The following is a 13,540-nucleotide window of genomic DNA, read 5'->3' on the forward strand; positions in this document are numbered from 1 at the left end:
TTTCAAGTTTGTTACTTTCTTGTTAAGAAAGGTTCAATATTTGAATTTTAGAATCAAATCTTTTAATTTCTTGTTAGCCAAGTCATTAATTTTAAAAATCAAATCTTTTTCAAAAATTTGTTTTTCAATCATATCTTTTCAAACATATCTTTTTCAATCAAATCTTTTTCAAATCATATCTTTTTCAAATTTTGATTTCAAAAATCTTTTCTAACTTCTTATCTTTTCAAAATTTGATTTTCAAATCTTTTCACTAATTCTCATCTTTTTCAAAACCACGTAACTATCTTTCTCTCTCTAATTTTTGAAAATCACTAACCACTTTTTCAAAAATCTTTTTAATTAACGAATTATTTTAATTTTGATATTCGAATTTCTTCTCTCTCCTATCTCTTTCTATTTAATCACTAACATTCCTCCTCTCTTAATAATTCAGCCCTCTCTATAAGTTCGAATTCTTCTCTCTACCTCATCCTTCTATTCTCCTTTTCTTCTGACACATGAAGGAATCTCTATACTGTGACACAGAGGATTCCATACTTTTTTTGTTTTCTTCTCTTTCATATGAGTAGGAACAAAGATAAAGGCATTCTTGTTGAAGCTGATCCTGAACCTGAAAGGACTCTTAAGAGGAAGCTAAGAGAAGCTAAATCACAACTCTCTGGAGAGGACCTGACAGAAATTTTCAAAAAAGAAGAAGACATGGCAGCCAAAAATAACAACAATGCCAACAATGTAAGGAAGGTGCTTAGTGACTTTACTGCACCTACTTGATGCCAGGGCATTTAGGCCAATTTCACTGACCTTTTCTTTACTATTTTAGGGTAGTTTCATGCATTTTCTTAGTGAATAAGGCAAGTTTTGGGTGAATATACACTTACACATTGATTCAAGCAACTATTGTGAATTTTGCATGATTTCATGAGATTTTTGCCAGAATTGCATGATAATTTGATGATGCATAATCTCATGACTTTGGATAGAGCTTTGATGCACTTTAATTGCTTGATTTCAGGACAAATGAAGCATGGAAGAACCACGTTAGCATTCACGTTAACTTAGTCAACGTGAATACTAACGTGGGATGGTAAAGAGCTTGCAACGTTAATGAGAAAAGTGATCACCAATAATGCCTGCGAAGCCATTCATAGCTTACGTTAAGATCCACGTTAACTAAGTTAACGTGGTACTTGACGTAGAAGAAAAAGAAGATTCCACGTTAACGAGAAACATGAACTCCAATAATGTTTTTCCTCAACGTTAGTGGTAAAAGTGAACACCACTAACGTTGGGAAACTAGGCAATGCCCACATTAAGAGTCACGTTAACTTAGTTAACGTGAACTCTAACGTGGAAGAAGATCAACAACGCCAACGTTAGTGACACTCACTTTTGTCACTAACGTTGGATCATTAGCATTGCCTACGTTAACTCTCACGTTAAGATTGTTAACGTGAAAGTTAACGTGGAGTTGAATTCAAAGAACCAACGTTAGTGACACTCACTTTTATCACTAACATTGGGAGATGGCTTCATTACTACGTTAAGAGCCACGTTAACTAAGTTAACGTGGGTTCTAACGTAGGGACTTAAGGCAATTGGAGCGTTAGTGACAAAGGTGAGTGTCACTAACGCTCTCAAAGGTGATAAATACCCACGTTAAGAGCTACGTTAGCCAAGCTAACGTAAGATTTAACGTAGGGGCAAAGAGGCAAGCAACGTTAATGGGAAAAGTGATTTCCATTAACATTTGCGAAAAGGGGCACAAGCCAACGTTAATGGGAAAAGTGAGTCCCATTAACGTTGGCCAAGGATTGAGAAAGAAACGTTAGAATTCACGTTAAGATTTCTAACGTTGAGACTAACGTGGGTATATAAGGGTGGAACGTTAGTGGAAAAAGTGAATGCCACTAACGTTATCGCACCCAAAATGTATTCAACATTAATCTCACTAAATGCCTAAGCCTAATTCATATTTCTCTGCAAGCTGGGCCCACTAAAGATGAGAATTGCTTCAACTCAAGGTCCAGAGCCCACATCCAAGACTTGAGGAACTCACTAGAAGATCATGAGGAGTAGTATATATAGGAGTAGTTTGAACTAGAGAAGGGATTAGCACTTTTGGGAACTACTCTCTGCATATTTACTTTTCAGTACTTCTAGCATGGATTCTTCTTTTCTGCCATTTTTCATTCCTAGAGCTATGAACAACTAAACCTCTTTCATTAGGTTAAGGAACTTTGTTGTAATTTGATGGATCAATTATAGTTTTCATTCTTCTTCTTCTTTCTTTTCTCTTGATCTTACTAGAAAGCTTTCGATCTTAATTCAATTGGTTAGTTGTCTTGGAAAAAAAACTCTCCATAATTGGATCTCCTTTGAACCATGGAAAAGGGATGAGGAGATCATGCTAGAATTACTTTCTCATGTTGGACCAAATTGGGGTTTGGATGGATATTGTGACATTTAATCCTCCCAATACTTTGATTTGGAAATACATGTGGTATAATCAGTGACCAAACTTCATCTCTTCCCATGAGCAATTAAATCAAGGAATTGGGTAATTGTTCAAGCTTAGAGAGATTGGATTGCCAAGGAATTGGAATCCAATCACTTAAGATTGCCAAGGAGATTAATGAATGCATTGATTGAGGAAGAGATGAGAATAAACTTGATCCGGAGAATGAAACATCTCCTAAACCCAATGATTTCCCCATTTCTAATCTTACCCATTCTATTTACTTTCTGTCATTTAATTTCTTGCTCCTTACCCCAACTCCCCGTTTAAGATTTTTCACTTTAAATTCTGTTATTTACTTTCTAGTCATTTACATTTTTGCATCTCAATCTAAATTCTGTTTAGCTCAACTAGCCTATTTTTCTAACTAAAGTTGCTTGACCAATCAATCCTTGTGGGATTCGACCTCACTCTATGTGAGTTTTACTTGACGATAATTCGGTATACTTGCCGAAGGGAAATTTGTTGAGAGACAAGTTTTCATGCATCACTACTCCCAACTTCTATGGGAGAAGCATCTCTATTCCTGCCATTGGAGCAAACAACTTTGAGCTTAAGCCTCAATTAGTTTCTATGATGCAACAGAATTGCAAGTTTCATGGAATTCCATTGGAAGATCCTCATCAGTTCTTGGCTAAATTTTTGCAAATCTGTGACACTGTTAAGACCAATAGAGTTGATCCCGAGGACTATAGACTTATATGATTTTCCCTTTTGCTGTAAGAGACAGAGCTAGTATATGGTTGAATTCACAACCTAGAGACAGCCTGAACTCTTGGGAAAAGCTGGTCAATACCTTCTTAGCTAAATTCTTTCCACCTCAAAAGATGAGTAAGCTTAGACTGGAAGTTTAAACCTTCAAACAGAAGGAAGGTGAATCCCTCTATGAAGCTTGGGAAAGATACAAGCAGTTGATCAGAAGGTGTCCCTCTGACATGCTTTCAAAATGGAGCATCATAGGTATCTTCTATGATGGTCTGTCTGAGTTATCCAAGATGTCATTAGACCATTCTGTAGGCGGATCTATTCATCTAAAGAAAACTCCTGCAGAAGCTCAGGAACTCATTGAAATGGTTGCAAATAAACAGTTCATGTACACTTCTGAAAGAAATCTTGTGAAGAATGGGACAACTCAGAAGAAAGGAGTTCTTGAGATTGATACTCTAAATGCCATATTGGCTCAGAACAAATTATTAACTCAGCAAGTCAATATAATTTCTCAGAATCTGACCGGATTGCAAGCTGCATCTGGCAGTGCTAAAGAATCCTCCTTTGAAGGAGAAGCTTATGACCCTAAAAATCCTGCAATGGAAGAGGTGAATTACATGGGAGAACCCTATGGAAACACCTACAATTCTTCATGGAGGAATCACCCAAATTTATCATGGAAGGATCAACAGAAGCCTAAACAAGGCTTTAATAACAATAATGGTGGGAGAAATAGGTTTGGCAATAACAAACATTTCCCATTATCTTCTCAGCAACAGACAGATAACTCTGAGCAGAATCGTTCTGGCTTAGTAACCATAGTCTCTGATCTATCTAAGATCACACTAAGTTTTATGAATGAAACAAGATCTTCCATTAGAAATTTGGAGGCACAAGTGGGTCACTTGAGTAAAAAGGTTATTGAAACTCCTCCTAGCACTCTCCCAAGCAATACAGAAGAAAATCCTAAGAGAGAGTGCAAGGCCATAACAATGACCAACATGGCCGAACCTGGAGAGAGTAAGGAGGACGTGATTCCCAGTGAAAAAAACCTCATGGGATGTCCTCTGAATGAAAAGAAGTTCCCCTTTGAGGAACCAAAAGAATCTGAGGCTCATACAGAGACCATAGAGATTCCATTGAACCTACTTCTACCATTCATGAGCTCTGATGAGTATTCTTCCTCTGAAAAAGATGAAGACATTACTGAAGAGCAAGTTGCTAAGTACCTTGGAGCAATCATGAAGCTAAATGCCAAGTTATTTGGTAATGAGACTTGGGAGGATGAGCCTCTATTGCTCATTAATGAACTAAACACCTTGGCTCAGCTAAAGATACCTCAAAAGAAACTGGACCCTGGAAGGTTCTTAATACCTTGCACCATTGGCACCATGACCTTTGAGAAGGCTCTGTGTGACCTGGGGTCAAGTGTAAATCTCATGCCACTCTCTGTAATGGAGAAACTAGGGATCTTTGAGGTACAAGCTGCAAGAATCTCATTGGAGATGGTAGACAATTCAAGAAAATAGGCTTATGGACTTGTAGAGGATGTCTTAGTAAAGGTTGAAGGCCTTTACATCCCTACTGACTTCATAATCCTAGATACTGGGAAGAATAAGGATGAATCCATCATCCTTGGCAGACCCTTCCAAGCTACAGCAAAAGCTGTGATTGATGTTGACAGAGGAGAGTTGGTCCTTCAAGTGAATGAGGACTACCTTGTGTTTAAGGCTCAAGGATCTCCTTTTGTACACATGGAGAAGAAGCATGAAAAGCTTCTCTCAATACAGAGTCAAACAAAACCCCCGCATTCAAACTCTAAGTTTGGTGTTGGGAGGCCCCAACCATGCTCTGAATATTTGTAAAGCTCCATGAGAGCTCACTGTCAAGCTATTGACATTAAAGAAGCACTTATTGGAAGGCAACCCAATTTTTATTTTCCAATTTCTATTGTTATTTTATGTTTTCTTTATGTTGATGTTCATGTGGAGTCACAAAAACAACTACACAAATCAAAGCAAACTCAAAAACAGCATTAAAAATAGCGCACCCTGGAAAAGGAGCTTATTGGAGATTAAACGCCAGTAAGGGTAGCAGAATGGGTGTTAAACGGCCAGTCTGGCACCATTATGGGCGTTTAACGCCAGAAAAAGGCACCAAGTTGGCGTTCAACGCCAGAAAGGGAAGAAAAGCTGGTGTTAAACGCCAGAAATGGGCAGCAACCAGGCGTTTAACACCAGGATTGGCACTAGGAGGGCGTTTACACGCCAAAATGGTGCAGGGATGAGAAATCCTTGACACCTCAGGATCTGTGGACCCCACAGGATCCCCACCTACCTCAACTCACTCTCTCTCTTCTTCACACCTCCCCATACCACCCTTCCCCAAATACCCCTCACCAATCACCTCCATCTCTCTTCCCCATCACCTCTTCACCACTCATATCCACCCACTCTTCCCCAAAAACCCCACCTTCCCCACCTTTCAAAATTCAAAAACTTTCCCTCCCAAATCCAACCCTCACACACGAACCCTACCACTCTCTCTACTCCTATATAAACCCTTCATCCCTCCTTCATTTTCACACGTCATAAATACTTCTTTTCCCCCTTGGCCGAATCACTCACACCTCTCCATCTCCTCTATTTCTTCTTTTTCTCCGTCCCTTCTCTCTTCTTTTGCTCGAGGACGAGCAAACATTTTAAGTTTGGTGTGGAAAAATCGTTGCTTTTTGTTTTTCCATAACCATTTATGGCAACTAAGGCTGGAGAAACCTCTAGAAAGAGGAAAGGGAGGGCAAAAGCTTCTACCTCTGAGTCATGGAAGATAGAGAGATTCATCTCAAAGGTCCATCAAGATCACTTCTATGAAGTTGTGGCCAAGAAGAATGTGATCCCTGAGGTCACTTTCATGCTCAAAAGGAATGAGTATCCGGAGATCCAACATGAGATCCAACAAGGGCGTGGCACGCCAGACCCTAGGCGTGCCACGCTAGTTCAAGTCTCCAGAAGCAAAGAAAAGTGGAAAAAGCAAAGGGCGTGCCACTTGAGCTCGAAGGCGTGGCACGCCAACACAAGAATTCCACTATGGCATGCCACTTAAGTTCGAAGGCGTGGCATGCCAAGGTTGACAAAGGGACAAGCGTGCCACTTGAACGATTGAACGTGGCACGCCAAGCTATTTTGAAGGGCACGTGACACGCCGGTGAAGCGCCAGCCACACGCCAGCTAAGAAGTCACCCCTATTGAGTGTTTTCTTTCCCTCCAAAATGTAATTTTCCCTTTTTTCACTTTTGTAATTCTTTTAATTTTACTAGGAGTAATATAAATACCCCCAAGGAGTACTGAAGAGGGGTTAAGCAGTTAGTTCTAGATCCACTTTTACACTCCACTTTTGAGTACTTTTCAAGCTATGAGTAGCTAACTTCCCTCTCATTGAGAGAGGGAGCTCTGTTGTACTTGATGGATTGATAATAGTGAAATTCTTCTTCTCTTCGTCTTCTATTTGATTTGCTAGAAGGAATTTCGTTCTTAATGCTTAGTGTTCAATTATCTTGGGAAAGAGATTAAATGCAATTGGGTTTCATGGGAACCTTGGGAAAGGAAACATGAAACCATGCTTGAAATCCCTTCTCACACTTGAGTAGAATCTGGGTTTTGGGGATGGGATACGTGACATATAATCCCCCCATCTACCTGGACCTATGAGGGTGTATGGTATAATTAGGGACCAAGCATATCTCTCTTCATGAGCAATTAGACGAAGGAATTGGCTATAGATCAAGATCTGAGAGATTGAGTCACCAAGGGATTGGGGCTCCATCAATCATGATTTCCAAGAGGTCAATGAGTTGCATGATTGAAAAGGATATAAGCTAGATTTGATCCAAAGAGGCAACATCTCCCAATCTCAATTATTTTCCCCATTCTTATCTATCCATTTCTTTATAGCTTAATTTTACATTCAGCAATTCCCTACTCCCATTTACATTCAAGTCATTTATGATTCAGCACTTTACATTCTGCAATTTCCATTTCTGCACTTTATTGCTTTTCTTTACATTCTAGTCATTTACATTTGTGCCATTTAAAATTCTGCACTTCACAATCTTATTGATCCGCTTAACTAATTCATCAATCAATTAAAACTACTTGAATTTGCCAATCTCTATGGATACGATCCCACTCCACTGTGGGTTATTACTAGGCGATAATTTTGGTGCGCTTGCCAAAAGAACTAATTCACTAATTTTTGAAAGGGGTAGTGAATTTCGGTCATCAAGTTTTATGGCGCCATTGCCGGGGATTAGCTTAAATTTGACAGTGATTAAATTGATTGGAGAGCTAGATTAAGCAATTCAATTTCCTTGTTTTTTAATTTCTTTTATTTAGCAATTTTTTTTTATTTTGAGCTCTATTTCATTCTTCTTTGATTATCCATAGTTCCACTCTTCTAACTGTTTGATCAATTGCACCACTCACACTAACAACTGCTCTAACAATAGTAATTTCTTCATCCACTTTCTTTCTTGCTTTTTGCCTTGATTGGTTGTATGACAGATAGGAGAAGTGGAGCTTCAACTTCCTTTGATTCTGAATCTGAGAGGACCCTCTTTAGATTAAGGAGGGAAGCAAGAGGGAAGAGAGTCGTTGGTGCTGAGGAGGAGGAAGAGTATTTTGAAACAAACATGGAGGAGATTATGGAGAATCATCATGAGGAAGAATTTCATAACCATGCCAGGGGAGGCCCAGTCAATTATGATGGGCAAGAAAGGAGAGTCTTAGGCTCTTACATCAACCCAAATCTAGGGAATTGTGGTAGCAGCATCCTAAAGCCAAAAATTTATGCCAATAATTTTGAGCTGAAGCCTCAGCTCATTACACTTATTCAGAATAATTGCTCATATAGAGGAAGTGCCCAAGAAGATCCTAATCAACATCTCAGCATATTCTTGAGGATCTGTGATACTATAAAGTCCAACGGGGTACACCCTGACATCTACAAACTACTCTTGTTCCCTTTCTCACTCAGAGATAAGGCAGTAAAGTCGTTGAAATCATTCCCCAAGGATAGCCTAACTACATGGGAGGAGGTCATGAATAGATTCCTTGCTAGATTCTACCCTCCACAAAGAATCAATAGGCTGAGAGCTGAGGTGCAAACTTTCAGACAACAAGATGGAGAAACACTCTATGAAGCCTGGAAGAGATTCAAAGATCTGACAAGAAGATGCCCACCAGAAATATTCAATGAGTGGGTACAACTACATATCTTTTATGAGAGACTATCCTATGAAGCAAAGAAGGCAATGGATCATTCTTCAGGAGGCTCACTCAACAAAAAGAAAACCATTGAAGAGGTTATAGATGTCATTGAGACTGTAGCTGAAAATGAGTATTTCTATGCCTCAGAAAGAACTCAGAAGAAGGGAGTGCTAGAACTCAACTCTGTAGATGCTTTGTTAGCTCAGAATAAGGCAATTGCAGCTCAAATAGCAGCCTTAACCAAGAGGATGGAGGCCAACCAAGCCTCAGTCATTCAAGACCAAATTCCTCAACAAGAAGGTAATGCATTAGAATCAGCAAAACCACAACCAGGACCACAACAAGCCTTATCGATCAAATCAACATCCCAACCACAACCCCAACCATCAAACAGGGAACCATAGACCCTACCATAACTCACAAAACATATCATACCATAAGAACCAACCCATACACAACAACCTTAATCAAGATGCACCATCCTCGACTATACAACCATGCAAAATCAAGAGCAACTTTGAGAGGATAGAGGTTGCAATAGCACAACTGTCATCCCAGATTTCAGGGGCAGTCTCCTCCCTCATGGACAGACAAGCACAAACTGACAAAAGGATAGATGCTAATCAAGAGGAATACAGGTCAAATATGAAAAATCATGGTGCAGCAATCTCAAAGTTGGAAGCACAAGTGGGGATTTTGTCCAAGCAAATTCCACTTTTCACACACACATTTCCCAGCAATACCATGGCTAACCCAAGAGGGGAATGCAAAGACATAACTCTAAAAAGTGGGAAGGTTACAGAGGAAGGAACCCCAAGCAAAGATAATCATGAAGAGGTTGTACCAAAACATGGGAATGATGATGAAGGGGAGACTCCAGCTTCACCTCCACCAAAATCAGTTTTGAAGCCTTATGTGCCAAAGGCACCATACCCGTAAAGACTAAGAAAAGATGGGAAGGATGGCCAGTTCTCCAAGTTCCTAGAGATCTTTAAGAGGCTCCAAATCAACATACCATTTGCTGAGGCATTAGAACAAATGCCACTCTATGCCAAGTTCTTGAAGAAGCTTATAACCAAAAAGAGGAACTGGGAGACAAAAGAAACCATAGTATTGACTGAGGAGTGCAGCGCCATCATACAGACGAAGTTGCCTCAAAAGTTGAAGGACCCAGGGAGTTTTCAAATCCCCTGCATCATAGGGGACATCACTATTGAGAAAGCTTTGTGTGATTTGGGAGCTAGCATAAATCTTATGTCCCTGACTATGATGAGAAGGATGAAGATTGAGGAAGTCAAGCCAACAAGAATGGCACTCCAATTGGCTGACAGAACATTTAAGTTTCCACATGGGGTGGTGGAAGACTTGCTAGTGAAAGTGGGAGAGTTTATTTTCCCTACTGATTTTGTTGTGCTAGACATGGAAGAAGAGGCCAACACGTCAATTATCCTAGGAAGACCATTTCTAGCTACTGCTGGAGCCATCATTGATGTGCAGAAAGGGAAACTAGTCTTGAGATTGCATGAAGAGAAAATGGTCTTCAACGTCTAAAGCAATGAGTTACCCCAAGGAACCCATAGGAGAATACATGCTGGTAGACACCATGGAACAGATAGTTCAAGAAGTCATGGGAGAAGAACAATGTGAAGACAACATTGAGCTGGAGCAAGCACCAGATGGAAAACTACCACAAGCAACCATGAGGAACTCAATCATGCCAACTACCATAGACAACAAAGATGCAGAGTCACCAAAACTAGAGCTGAAAGCTTTACCACCCAGCTTGAAGTATGCATATCTGAGTGCTAACAACACTTATCCAGTAATCATAAATTCAAATCTAAGTAAGGAACAAGAAGATGAACTTATCCAAGTGCTGAGACAACACAAGGATGCCATAGAATGGACACTTTCAGATTTAAAGGGGATCAGTCCTCCAATGTGCATGCATAAAATCTTACTTGAAGAGGATGCCAAACCCTCAAGACAGCAACAAAGGAGGCTGAACCCAACTATAAATAAAGTGGTTCAGAAAGAAGTGTTGAAATTGTGGCAAGCAGGGGTGATCTACCCCATCTCAGACAGCCCTTGGATAAGCCCGGTACAAATAGTTCCTAAGAAGGGAGGGATCACTGTTGTGGCAAATAAGAAGAATGAAATGATACCCACAAGGACGGTGATCGGATGGTGTATGTGCATTGACTACCGAAAACTTAATGAAGCCACCCGGAAGGATCACTTTCCCCTACCCTTCATGGATCAAATGCTTGAAAGATTGGCATGACATGAGTATTATTGTTTCCTAGATGGATACTCGGGCTACAACCAAATTGTTGTAGACCCCAAGGATCAGTAAAAAACTTCATTTACTTGTCCATATGGTGTATTTGCTTATAGGAGAATGCCCTTTGGATTGTGCAATGCACCTGCAACATTCCAAAGGTGCATGCTCTCCATTTTTTTAGATATGATTGAGAAGTTCATAGAAGTATTTATGGACGACTTTTCTGTGTTTGGGGACTCATATTCTAATTGCCTATACCATCTTTCTCTTGTGCTAAAAAGGTGTCAAAAAACCAACCTTGTTTTAAACTGGGAGAAGTGCCATTTTATGGTAACTGAAGGGGTGGTTCTTGGTCACAAGATTTCAAAAGATGGCATAGAAGTAGACAGAGCAAAAGTGGAAGTAATTGAAAAATTACCTCCACCTTGCAATGTCAAAGCAATCAGAAGATTTTTGGGACACGCTGGGTTCTATAGGAGGTTTATTAAAGATTTTTCAAAGATTGCAAAACCCCTTAGCAACCTACTTGTCTCAAATACTCCTTTTGTTTTTGATAGAGAATGCATGGTAGCCTTTGATGAACTCAAAAAGAGACTCTCCTCTGCACCTATTATAGCACCACCAAGTTGGGATCTTCCTTTTGAGCTAATGTGTGATGCATCTGATTTTGCTGTTGGTGTTATCCTAGGACAGAGGAAAGACACGCTAGTACATGTTATTTACTATGCTAGCAAGGTCCTTAATGAAAATCAAAGGAACTATACCACCACAGAGAAAGAACTTTTAGCCATAGTTTTTGCTTTTGATAAGTTTAGATCATATCTCATTGGCTCAAAAGTAATTGTGTTCACTGATCATGCAGCACTCAAATACTTGCTTACCAAACAAGAATCCAAGCCTAGACTAATAAGGTGGATCTTGCTGCTCCAAGAATTTGATATTGAGATTAAGGATAGGAGCGGAGCAGAGAACAAGGTAGCTGACCACCTCTCAAGGATCCCACAAGAAGAAGAAATGCAGCAAGTAGCAGTAAATGAAAGCTTTCCTGATGAACAATTGATGATGATTCAAGTAGCTCCTTGGTTCGTAGACATGGCTAATTTCAAGGCCATTGGGGAGATACCAACTAGCATCAATAAGCACATGAGGAGGAAGCTAATCAAGGATGCCAAACACTACATCTGGGATGACCCGTATTTGTTCAAAAAGTTTACTGATGGTGTCCTAAGAAGGTGTATATCCCATGAAGAAGGGTAGGAAGTATTATGGCAGTGCCATGGATCAGCATATGGAGGTCACTTCAGTGGAGAAAGGACAGCAGCAAAAGTGCTTCAATCCGGATTTTACTGGCCAACAGTGTTCAAGGATGCAAAGAAAATGGTGTCAAGGTGTGATGAATGTCAAAGAGCTGGTAATCTAACCAAGAGGAATGAGATGCCACAGCAATACATACTAGAGCTGGAACTATTTGACGTATGGGGAATAGATTTCATGGGACCCTTCCCAACCTCCTACTCAAATAGCTACATATTAGTGGTTGTTGATTATGATTCAAGATGGGTAGAGGCCATAGCTACCGCAACAAATGACAACAAGGTTGTGATAAGCTTCTTGAGAAGGAACATCTTCAGCAGATTTGGAGTTCTCAGAGCTCTCATTAGTGATGGAGGGTCACACTTCTGCAACAAACAACTGGAAGCACTCCTTCTCAGATATGGAGTCAAACACAAAGTGGCAACTCCATACCACCCACAGACCAACGGGCAAGCCGAGATCTCCAACAGGGAGCTAAAACGAATCCTTGAAAAAATTGTTGGAAGCTCAGCAAAGGACTGGTCTAGGAAGCTAGACGATGCTCTATGGGCCTACAGGACAGCCTTCAAGATCCCCATTGGGATGTCACCATACCAACTAGTATTTGGCAAGGCTTGCCAGTTGCTAGTTGAACTAGAGCACAGAGCCTTCTGGGCTATAAAACTACTGAATTTTGATGAGCAAGCTGCTGGAGAGAAGAGACTGATGCAACTCAATGAATTGGAAGAGTTTAGAAACCAAGCATATGAGAATGCAAAAATCTACAAAGAAAACACAAAAAGGTGGCATGACCAAAATATAGCAAGAAGGGAGTTCACTGAAGGACAGAAGGTGTTACTCTACAACTCAAGACTCAAGTTCTTCCCTGGAAAACTTAAGTCTCGATGGTCAGGACCTTTCACCATACTCAAAGTGTTTCCCTATGGTCATGTGGAGCTCATGGAAGACAAGACTCAGAGAACTTTTTCTGTTAATGGCCATAGACTCAAACACTACTTGGGAGGCTCCATGGAGGATCAGAGAGTGAGCTACAAGCTCAGCTAAAGATGAAGGAATGTCAAGCTAATGACAATAAAGAAGCGCTAGTTGGGAGGCACCCCAACACTTTATCCTTTTTTATTTAATTGCTTTTCCTTGAAGTAGTTTGAATTATGTTGATAGTTTAATTTTCAGTAATTAGGATTAGTTGCAATTGTAGATTAGGAAGTCTGATGTTAGCTTTGACAGTTAGATTCTCTTTACACTCTCTTATTTCTTTCTATTTTGGAATTGCAACTTGATGAATGCAGAACTAATGATGAGTGAATGGGCTGAGAACTAGTTAAAGTGCTAAGTTTGGTGTGGCCTCCTACCCACTTAATATAAGCTTACAAATAATTAATAGTTTAAGTTTGAAGAGTAAGCCCAAAGATTAAGTTTTGTGTGGCCACCACCAATGATCACATAGCAGCC

The 13,540-nt window shown here is 40.0% G+C and overlaps 2 protein-coding genes and 1 non-coding gene across 3 annotated transcripts; 2 read left to right on the top strand and 1 right to left on the bottom strand.

Annotated features, from left to right (window-relative positions):
* Positions 1-3,351: 3,351 nt before the first annotated feature.
* Positions 3,352-3,459, bottom strand: LOC130953933 (small nucleolar RNA R71). Its single transcript, XR_009076093.1, has one exon. It is a non-coding gene; the product is annotated as a small nucleolar RNA R71 (small nucleolar RNA).
* Positions 3,460-9,528: 6,069 nt separating this feature from the next.
* LOC130949457 (uncharacterized) lies at positions 9,529-10,041 on the top strand. Its single transcript, XM_057878170.1, has one exon. It carries the CDS (start codon positions 9,529-9,531, stop codon positions 10,039-10,041), a length of 513 nt encoding a protein of 170 aa, XP_057734153.1.
* A 2,110-nt stretch (positions 10,042-12,151) lies between these two features.
* On the top strand, positions 12,152-13,132 carry LOC130949458 (uncharacterized). Its single transcript, XM_057878171.1, has 2 exons — positions 12,152-12,370; positions 12,530-13,132. Exons 1-2 carry the CDS (start codon positions 12,152-12,154, stop codon positions 13,130-13,132), a joined length of 822 nt encoding a protein of 273 aa, XP_057734154.1.
* Positions 13,133-13,540: the final 408 nt, after the last annotated feature.

This window comes from Arachis stenosperma, chromosome 9, assembly GCF_014773155.1.
Source record: "Arachis stenosperma cultivar V10309 chromosome 9, arast.V10309.gnm1.PFL2, whole genome shotgun sequence".
NCBI lineage: Eukaryota > Viridiplantae > Streptophyta > Magnoliopsida > Fabales > Fabaceae > Arachis > Arachis stenosperma.

Excerpts from the sequence above, each read along its gene's own strand:
- LOC130949457 (XM_057878170.1), top strand. The coding sequence starts at position 9,529 with ATGCCACTCTATGCCAAGTTCTTGAAGAAGCTTATAACCAAAAAGAGG.
- LOC130949458 (XM_057878171.1), top strand. The coding sequence starts at position 12,152 with ATGGTGTCAAGGTGTGATGAATGTCAAAGAGCTGGTAATCTAACCAAG. Across the intron at positions 12,371-12,529 it reads CCGCAACAAATGACAACAAG|ACCAACGGGCAAGCCGAGAT; the intron begins GTTGTGATAAGC and ends TACCACCCACAG.